Genomic DNA, 10,881 nt, shown 5'->3' with positions numbered 1-10,881 from the left:
CACTCCCATCATGATTTGCACAAGCGATTGTCACTATTAGTTGTTACTGATGTTACCATTTTAATAAAAATATGAAACTTCGAGATAGCATATAGCTCTCTGTATTTTGGTTTATTCGATGAAAATTGTTGCTGCTTTGTTTGACTTATCTGAACATGGATTGAAATATCTCTAAAATTAATGTCTGTGTACAGCAGATCAACTTCATCAAGATGCTTGCAAAATCATTGCCGAGGGGGTGGATATATAAATTATTTTATGCAGAAAAATCCCTCAAAGGCATACCTGGTATATAATTTTTTTCTTCTTTGTTTGCGAAAGTTTAACAGTGTGTGTGCAGGGGCAGATCTAGGAATTCTGTAAAGGGGGGGGGGGGAGGTGCATTTCAAAATGGGGGGGGGATATACCCCCTCCATTTTTCAAATATATTTCTTTTGTTTTAACAAAAATAAAGGGGCACCATTGTGTGTGAATATCTCTCTCCCTTTTATGTGTGTGTGTGTGTGTGTGTGTGTGCATAAGATAGTGTGGGTGTCTTCAGATGTAGAGATGTAGCATGATCAACATAATCATCAAATATATCTGTAAGTTATATGTCACCTGAAAACTCTACTGGATGACAACTGATCTGTTTGTCTGAACTCATTAGTCATCATGCCTTCCTTCAGTGAGCAGAGGTTGATATTGACCCCCCAAACACACACACACACACACACACACACACACACACACACACACACACACACACACACACACACACACACACACACACACAGCACCCTCAAGGTGCTGAAGGAATTAGAGCCATTCCATCAGCAGTAGGTCTTCTACCTACAAAATATCTGGCAATCTTCTTTTCATTAATTGTCACATTTATCTATCCACTGTCCTTTTTTTTCTGTCCTTCAATAATCAATTTGTCTTCGCTTCTAATACATTCATTAATATGCTCCTGTAAACAAAGCCAGCTGGGTATACAATACACACATTAAAAGCCAACCATGACAAACATTATTCCCATTCAATCATACAGTTTGTCACTGATGCTGTATAAATGCGTCATTACCCATGGGGTATCTACACATACCTCTACCATCACAGCATAGTTTGTAAAATTCTCACTGCTTGCTTGAAGGCTATTAAAAGAATACAAACACAGCAATGCGCATGCACACAAACACATACACCCTCACATACACATGCAAAACAAAACTTTATCTCCACTCATTATCATGTGGAATTGCTTTACACAACTATCACATGTATAGAATTGCAGATAAGTTTACATACAACTTTTGTGTTTTATTGGTCATTGACTTTATACACATTAAAATGATGTCATAATGAACCAAGGGTGGAACATACACAAGCTGAGTAACAGAAGCAAACATAGTAGGAGTCATGCTTATTTAACAGCTCTAACACCAGCAAAGAGCAATTACAAGATGAATGGATGAATTCCAACAAAATAATGATCTCATAATTTGAGCAGTCAACACTTGCTTGCAACAACTTTGGCATTCGATCTTTAATTCTCTATGTGCTACGTTCCACAACTGACTCAGTCGATGGCTTGCCAAGTTCACATATTCTGCTCAAACACACCCTCCCCCCCACCACTGATCAATAAATTTCCTGATGCCACAGTACATTGAAAGCTTTTCATGCGATCCCATTCCCGTCACATGAAGCTTGTATTTTATGTGGTGATTGACTATTAAGCAGTGTTCCGTACTGGATTTGCATGTAAATTCTAAGTTTCTATCACTATTGAGCAAAAGTCATGCCTCTACAATGATGTACATTGTATAGCTACTGGTCATACTGGTCATTTGAAAGTAAGACAATCATAGATTTGTCATACAATTTACATCACAGCAAAGCTTGGCATTTATGTCTGCAACTTTGCCCATCACTGTCCAGGGTAACACAAATCTATAACAGTTAGAATAGATTCAATAAATAAATGGCAGCTGTAGAGAGTAGTTGTGATTGTTGCTAATGTCATCAAAATTTGCTCATTAGCGACAGTCATAACTACCGTCTACAGCAACCATGCAGTTCACAATAAGCGGATAAGCATCAGAACATCCCGAAATCCTGGCTGATGCAAAGTGGAACCCTGCTTCGTCGCGGGGAACCCCAACAACAATATGAAAGCGATCACTGAAGCATGCAATGTAGGCAGTGTGTGTTTACCACTATCCCTGCACAAGCTGATCGTGTGGATGCCATTATTGAAGTATTCGTGAATAAGCTGGAAGTATAGACTTTCACTTCCAGAATGACATGTGTCAGTAAAAGCGAAAAAATGACTCAAACAAAGGCGAGGTTGGTGGAGTTCTCAAGAGGGTATGTCTGCTCCTGTGCCAGACACGAATAAGCAGTTGGATAAATTAGACGTGCGTGCATCTCGCTGATCTTCTACCTCATCTTATTCCAGTCTAACAAACACATCTCACTTCAACAGTTAGTTCCTCCAGTACTCCAGGAAGCTGCTGCCTTTAGAGTGGCTGTCTACCACTTTTATCCGCCATGTCGCCTGGCCAACGGGTGTCAGGTTGGAAGGGGAACATCAACCGTCATCTTCTCGTTGAGCTCAGTAGGGGAGACCATCTACACACACAGTGCAAAAATGTATTACAAGATGAAAGGATATAGATGCAAGTGACATTGTGCTCACACTTTCCATCCGAAACAGACAGGAAGTTACAGGGAGCTGAACAGAATAGACTGATTAAGTAACTATATCAAATTTCATGTGAAACTTTATAATGTCTAAGTTGTTCTTGACAATCAGAAAGTTAGACTGCTTAACTATTATTACCTGAATCAAATTTTGTGCAAACCTTTAAAAAAAAATTGTTCTTGAAAGAACAATGTTCTTGAAGGAAAATGTCTATTGACTGTGTGTACCTTGGGAGTCATGCTGACACAGATGATGTGTAACACGCAAAAACTACAGCTGATAATATCTTTTATTTGTGTATACTGTAAAACTGCATTGGGTCATATGACATCATAATGATAAATAAACTCTGAATACCATATTTTTGATGTTCAACTTGAATGAACCATTCACACTTATTTCTAGTCGTTTCATTCTAATCATAAAAATCATTAGATGAATTAGTAAGTAATGAAAATCTCCCCTAACAGAAATGTAATGTAGACTGCCTACAGGGTGGAGTATCCATTTCTCTTGAAAAGGGATTGAATTGAATTGATTTGTGTTACGCAACCACTAATAAAGCAACACATGCTTATAGGCAATCAACCACAGGACAGATAAGTCACCTCTATAAAAAGGACTATGGAATGTGGATAAAGTGCTTTGCCAAGGGGCATAACCACTACTGCCAGGGGACTTGAACCAGGGACCTTATGATTAAAATTCTGCCGTCTTGTCTACTGTGTCCACCATCCACTGACCCACAACAGCTCCTCATGGAAAAGGGAATACATGTTACATTCTATTGCTGTAGTTTTCAAATGCAAAATTCAACCGCTCCCAAAATTGTCTGACAGGTCCTGAACTGCAAAAACTGAATACAGTTATGAATTAAATGTCATTACTCCTTGTAACATGATGATGGAACAGATTGTTAAGGCTCGGTCACAAATACCATTAAGAACTGCTGCGAATGATTTGCAGAGTTGAGAGACAATTCTTGAAGCCTTAAATTCTTACGATGATTGTAAGAACACCTTAAAGTTGTTCCTAGAGGACTCTTACGTCTTTCGTAAGAATGCCTTACGAACAGAGATTCGTATGGCATTCTTACGAACAACTCTTCGAGTTTGTAAGGCGTTCATAAGGGACTCTTAAGGCATAGGTACACAATTTGTTCTTGCGAATTAAACAGCGTTCGTACGAAATTCGTAAGAAGGCCGTAAGAATCTGTGCCCCATCTACGAATCTCTACGAACTCCAGAATTCGCACGAACAGTGACATTCGTACGAACGCATCGTTCGTACGAACCTTTGTGACCGTAGCTGCACATGGAAAGTTTATGCATATTGACATGCTGGTCCTGAAAAGATCTAACTTGGTGCCCACACATTTCATTATCGGTGCGTGGCTGACAGCGTACCCTGAGGAACTCCTGATATGAAACAGTGCCCGGATGTTGACCTCTGACCCGCTGCAGGGCACCAATCACAGCCTGGGTAATTTGGGCGTCGGTCAGGGCGGGGCTGAAGAGGCTTTTGTAGAGGCTGAACAGCTCATCGAACCTGAGAAGGCCTTCCTTGTGAACATCAAGGGCATCAAAGAGAGCTGGAAAACAAACAGACAAACACTTGCCAGTTGTAAGACATCCTTTGACAGAAGGAAATACATGAATATGAATGAAGGTATACCAGTTTGCTGCCTCTTCTCTGTTTTGTTACAAGTTAAAGGAACATAAGCCCCTTGAGAAAACATAACAGACCAGTTAATAAACACACTCAAAGTTCATGCATACTTTTATAACAAAGCTTGCCCAAGTTTGCCTCACATAGCAACAACTAATGTATGCAATTCAAAGTATTCAAATCTTTGAAATACATTCCATATGCACAGATGAAGAGAACAGCTAGGTTACAATGTCCTAGGATGAAAATCATCCATAAATTTGAAATCACTAATAAGCATGGTTAATGAGAATAAATATACACAATCTCTACTGGAATTTGAAAAGCAAAGAAATCAGAGCACTATGGGAAAAATTCCTTAATGGCTCCAGAACATTTGCCTCATCTGGTGATTACTGGAAGTTTTATGGTCACTTTAAAATCATTTACGTTTCTAAGAAATTTCTCGATTCCATAGACAGGTGGCAAGTTTTCCCAAGGGACCGAATCAGGCATTTAGAACACCACCTCCTTGATGAGGCAGTCAGCTACAAACCATGAATACAGATCCCAATGAGGACTCTGACTCAGAAAATAAGATCTTGGAGACTATAAGTGACCCGCTACAACAAAAGGATCCTAAAGTCACTGACGGGTGAGCCGAGAAAATCGAGTTTGAAGTCAGCTCACCAAAGTCTGTCAAAACGTTTGGATTTCTGTTTTTAACATAATTTTGTAGTCTAATGTATCTTCTATCATCTGCCAAAATTTCGAAGCTAAATGATCAAAGAAAAGGCCTGAAAACAGCATTTTTCCGGGCCATGCTCGCCTCATCCATCAGCGACTTTAGGTTCCTTTTGTTGTAGCGGGTCACATAAAAACTGTGAGCAATCACAGAAAGCACCTTCTTAAATGCAACTAGTTAACAGGATTGTGGCATTACTACACAGATTTGTATAGCACGTTTAAATTAGCTTATTTCTCACCTTTACTTTTCTCAGGATAGTCAGCCCTCTTGCTCAACACTGACAGAACAAGGAGGAACCCCTTCGGATGAATGGAACGGTCCTTCTGGGTCATGTGACTGAGTATGATTCTCCTTGCAAACTCATTGCCAGAAAACTGGTGGAGCTGGAGAAAGGATTGGACGGGGATGCCTTCCTCTCCACCTGGGGAGGGATCAAGCTTGGCATACTTCTTCAGCAAGAAATTGATTTCCTTCTCGATGACTGCATTGAAAAGTGAAAGTAGAACTTTGGTTTTGCATGGAGTTATTGTATATGTCACAAATGGATATTTGGACACAGTTTAACAAACTAAAGAGGGAATTAAGGATTATACTTTTGTGTAAAACACAAAAAAACAACAACAAAACAAATTACTTCATTCCTGATACGGTTCAAATGCATCTTTGTATCTACTTTTTTTTTTTTGAGGGGGTGGGGTGGAGGAGGGGCAATGACAATGCATCTTTGTATCTACTTTCTTTTTTTTTTTGAGGGGGTGGGGTGGAGGAGGGGCAATGACATTTTTGTGTGCATTAAAAAATGAGATAATTTATCACTGGTGGTGACACAATATTTGCTCCTGCAACAAATTGCTCCGGTCTTATTTTCTCCAAGGACTTTCTAAATAGGGTTAGGGTTGTGTTGGGTTTTAGGTTTAGTTTGATCCGAGGATTAGGATTAGGGTGAGGGTTATGTTTGTGGGTTGAATTTATGTTTGGCTTAGCATGCAGATATTTCATGGGAGCAACTGTTGCAGGAGCAAATGAAATGTAACCATCACTGTTGGGTATTTTTTTAGACAAGGGGTCCATCTTTTCATACTCACAGTGGGTTTTCTTTTCAAGCTCCTCAAGTTGTTCAGGTGTCAGGATTGACTCAGAGTTCCCCTGAAAAATACAATGTACCATGAAAACAATCGTAATCATCATATCACAGCTATGGTACTATGTACCATACCAAATAATTCAGAACTAGCCTTGGAGATGCTTACTCCAGATGCTGGTAAAATTAATAATAATAATAATAATAATAATAATAATAATAATAATAATAACAACAATAATAATAATAATAATAATAATAGTAATGATAATAAAAATATCAATAATGGTCCACCAAGGAACACAAGACACCTTTACCATGGACAAAGACATATTAAATCCATTTGTTTATTTTTTAGACATATCAAGATATAGACCTAGCTGATTAGGTCTAGTTCTAGTACTTGACAGAATCTATGGCATGAAATTCACCTTGAAACCCTTGACATGAATGTGTCAAGGGTCAGCAAGTAATCAACCATCACCGGGCATTGTTTTTTAAAGTAAGAGAGAAAAAAAATATTGTACAGTGTAAATAGCAGCTTTGAAGGTCACCGCAGGACAGGTCAGGCTTGGTCTGCATCCCTAGTGCCATGATAATCAACCTATTGATTGTGGGCATCTTCGGCAAGACAAGACAAATTCAAAGGTGTATATTCTCTAGTCTCTTGTCATTTAGCTTTTCTTTTATTTTTGTGAATGATGTACATTGTCATTGTATATTTCCAGTACATCATATAGGTCTAGATCGGCAGTGGCAAGTTGCTATCTCATCTACTACTAGTCAAACCTCAGTTTATCATAACAGGCAACACACACACAAACACAATGAAGCAAAGACAGGAATTTGAATGTGGGAATGAGACACGATCTCATCTGTGTTCATCAAAATATATCTCACAAATACTCTAACGTCAGCAAAAAAGTCTGCATGCTTCAAATGTATGTGTTTTGTGGAACATGTGTTTGATTGCAATCAAAAAGTAGACTCTACCACATATTTATTGAACAGCTGAGGGCAATTGTGCACAAGCTTTCAATCTGTACAGCACAGTGATATTACCCCGGCGCGGGGCGCTGTGTAACCAGTAACAGCTCGGTACGATGGTACGGCTGCGGATTGGGGTCGCTGGTGCGGTTAAATCTGTGACAAACGTACCAACGTTACACCCACATTTCTACTATAAACTAAAGTTTACCATGCTCCAATCGATGATAAAGCTGTCACGTTTAGCCACAGCAACTAGTAACTATGACGAAGAGATTGTTGTAAAGAACAAGTGGCGGCTAGCTGTGCTCAGCTAGAACGGTCAGCCATGGATCCGTACCCGGGCAGGCTCGGCAGGCTTCGTGATCCAATCTGCGTACTAAGTACATAATATGCACCTGTAGCTGTGCGTGCACCCAGTCCATCAATGCAGCAGCGATTGGCACTTGGCAGAGCTTGGTTGGTTGCTATAGCCGCAGCGTACGGTGTGTGCGCCGCCGCCCGCATCACTTCCACGCGCGAGTGAGTGGTCGTGATTTTTGATTGCGACCGCGCGCACTCAGACAACAGGAGCATCACAGATTTGTGTTGTGTTTCCCCTATTTTGGACAGGTGGTGGTGGACAGAGGGGTACGTACCCACTCGTACGCCCCTCCCCCTCCCCAACGGGCTCCGGCCCCCTAAAATGCTGAGGGGGATCAAATGCAGCTACAGAAGCACAACAAAAATCGAATAGGAAATACTTTGTAGGGTGGTACATCCTATTACCGGACGCTTTTTTTCGTGGCTTTGAATTCTGTACTCAGAGGATGAAATTTCGGCTAAAAATAACACCACTTATTCACAGACTCCTGGAAATTACGAATTCAGCCAACTTATGTCAATTCTTCGTTCCAGTTTTTAGAAAATATGCTTCAAACGTTCCCCTCTAAAAATAGTTGTTTTTTGCGCGGTGCTAAATCGCATTATATTACCGGACGCGATTTTCGTAATCGAGTAATCGAGGTCTTTCGCACCTAGTCCTTGCACGAGAATCACAATTCATCCCAAAAAATCACCGTACACATTCTCACCGAGCGGATGACAAAGAAAAAAATCGGGAAATGAGGCTCAAATTTCGTATTTTACGGTAAAATATCTGTCTCGAACATTTCGAACAGTTCACGCAATAAAACCTTGTGAGAAAATCGACAAGTGGTTATAGACTCTACTTCAGTTTACGTGCTTTGTCTATGGGAGCTGCACGCGCGGGTGATGAGTTGCGGGCCCCTTAGCGCACAACTATTCCGCATCGTTCGCGTTTTGAGGACGATAGCTACAAATTTCCGATATCGATCAGTGAAATTTTGGTTCTATATTGGAATCTTCAGCATTTTTCCTGTATGTGAGTGGGATTTCATAGAATTTCAGTCGTGAAATGTGATTCAAGCATGCATGAATATTGTGACGATTCTTGTTTAAGATAGGTGTTTAGGAAGTTTGGGTTTGGTGTGTGTCTTTTCTTTGTGTGCTGTTCTTTATGTCGGGGCTTGTTTGTATACAAGGCTCTGGAGTCTTACTCATTCCTTGCTCCTTTGTTCCCCAACATCCGAGCGGTCATGTTTCTATTGGTCACACACACACACACCTGTAGTGCACATTGGCAAGAGTTCCACCAAAGTATATGGTATATGGCATGTCAACATCTCGCGCTCACCGCATCCAGCATCCGTCTACCAACATCACACTTCACACTTCACACTCGAGCATAATGACATCATCACAAACGTACGATGTACAATGGTATAGAAATGCAAAGTTATCCAAGAGGATACATACCGTTCAAAGTTGTCTTTTATTCACGAAGACCAAGTCGGCTCCGTCCTGATGAATGTAGTTTACAACACAGGCAAATTCCCAATGGGCTACTAATGACACAGACTCATAACTTAACTGACTGAACAACTAAAAACTATATGAACTGAACTGCTGGGCTATCTCATACTAAAAAGCAAACTCTGGAACTGCAACTCCAAAACTGCAACTCCACTCCAACTGCATCGAACTAAAAACTAACTGCAAAACTGCAACTCTAACTGAACTACCCCTTCCCAGCGCATGCACCCCCTTTTATATCCCCTCGGGGCTTGGTCACTGACAGCCAATGTCCACTGGACATGCCTCAGTGCATTCAGACAAAGGCTTGAGGTGCATGCACTTGAGCAGGTGAACTTGAGTTGGGTAACTTGTGTTAAATGTACTTGTGTATATTGGACACATTTAAGGGTGTGTATCAACCGCCCTCTGTTGACCATTGACTTGGGGCAAACCCAATTTTGTTACACAGCCCCCCTTCCAAGATTTAAACGTCCTCGTTTAACACAAATCCACTAAAAATAACAAAATTGAACGGTTGAACTCATTGTAAATACGAAAAGAGGAAAAAGAAAAAAAAAACAACAACAATTATCAATCTACACAAATGCATGCATCTAAATAACATATTTACATTTGGCATTACACAATGTTAAGTACCATGTCTTAAAATGCACACCGTACTTTCTTTTCACACACGAGTTGTATTCATGGAATGGCAAATTGAGTATCTCTATTTCAATATGCAATGTAAGTGGCAAATCATGGCCATCTCAAAATATTAAACATATTCAACCTTCTCAGCCTTCATATTCAAACATATCAAAAGCCTCACTGTCATATCATCTTGCGTATGAAGGGGAAAAAAAACGTTCAATAATAAAGCGATCATGAAAACAATATTCATATCGTCGGTTAACTTGACATAAGCGTAAATAATTCGCTGAAACCTCAACTTGTTCAGCAAACACAACAGAGACATCGCTTGGATAATCCCATTTGGGCAAATTACTTGATTAAACTGTGTGTTGTATCATATCAAAATGATCAATACTACACTAAATTCTCAAAACTTGACACACTTTGCCACATCATACACAAAACAAATTTGAAATAAGTTCAGATTATCGTGTGACCATTGCTTATCACGCATACTATAGAGCAACATGAAAGAAAAGAAAAGGATCATAGTTTAAGTGAAGGGAGAGGACAGAGTGAAATTGGAGAAAGGAGGAAGTAAGACAGGAGAGCAGAAAGAAATTCAAAACAGAGGGTAATATACAATGCAATGTATAATGTGTGCTATCACATCAATGTCCGAAAACAACAAATACACATTCAAAATTTCGTTCATGAAAATCAATCTACAACATTCAAACAACTTTATCAATATATCCCTTCATAGCCTGTGAACAAGGTGCTACAGCTATAATGTATAAACATATAAAAATTCAGCAAGAAGCAATGGCAGGAAAAATAATCTTTGGCATATTTTCCTCAAGGCACTTTTTCATCTTTGGCATTTGCAGCACGTGTATACATGCGTATATAACATTTCAGCACAGTTAAATGAAATGAACCAAAATCCTCCAAGTTCACTTCCCTTCATGATGAAATACATAAGAAAATTATTCTATCCACATAAATCTACCGGGTAGATTTCAAATAAATACCTTTAAATCCTTCAGCACCTTACACTATAATACCTGAGTTAAAGTTTCAATAACAACCCAATGCATTGTAATACACTTTAAGTATTTCATGCAAAGTGACAGAAAAAGAAAGAAAGAAAGAAAGAAAGAAAGAGTGAAAGTAGTAAGAGAGAGGATGGAGAATGAAACAAACAGTAGGTAAGGGAAAGATATATTAAGAAAA

General features: G+C 39.5%; 1 protein-coding gene across 1 annotated transcript; it reads right to left on the bottom strand.

Annotated features, from left to right (window-relative positions):
• Window positions 1-2,556: 2,556 nt before the first annotated feature.
• Window positions 2,557-7,491, bottom strand: LOC139725894 (calcineurin subunit B-like). The gene is made up of 5 exons (XM_071636973.1): window positions 7,364-7,491; window positions 6,170-6,230; window positions 5,323-5,565; window positions 4,096-4,280; window positions 2,557-2,616 (listed from the first exon to the last, which is right to left on the bottom strand). Exons 1-5 carry the CDS (start codon window positions 7,364-7,366, stop codon window positions 2,557-2,559), a joined length of 552 nt encoding a protein of 183 aa, XP_071493074.1. The 5' UTR covers window positions 7,367-7,491.
• Between the last annotated feature and the right edge of the window lie 3,390 nt (window positions 7,492-10,881).

Source organism: Diadema antillarum, unplaced genomic scaffold, assembly GCF_040938485.1.
Source record: "Diadema antillarum isolate AM-2024a unplaced genomic scaffold, OU_Dant_1.0 seq00000068_RagTag, whole genome shotgun sequence".
Lineage (NCBI taxonomy): Eukaryota > Metazoa > Echinodermata > Echinoidea > Diadematoida > Diadematidae > Diadema > Diadema antillarum.
The sequence above is the reverse complement of the archived record's forward strand: the minus strand, read 5'-3'. Positions and strand labels throughout refer to the sequence as shown.

Bases quoted from the DNA above. Each gene is read 5' to 3' on its own strand.
- LOC139725894 (XM_071636973.1), bottom strand. The intron at 5,566-6,169 runs GTGAGTATGAAA...TTTTCAATGCAG, and splicing joins GCTTGAAAAGAAAACCCACT to TCATCGAGAAGGAAATCAAT. The intron at 4,281-5,322 runs GTGAGAAATAAG...TTTGTTTTCCAG, and splicing joins CTATCCTGAGAAAAGTAAAG to CTCTCTTTGATGCCCTTGAT.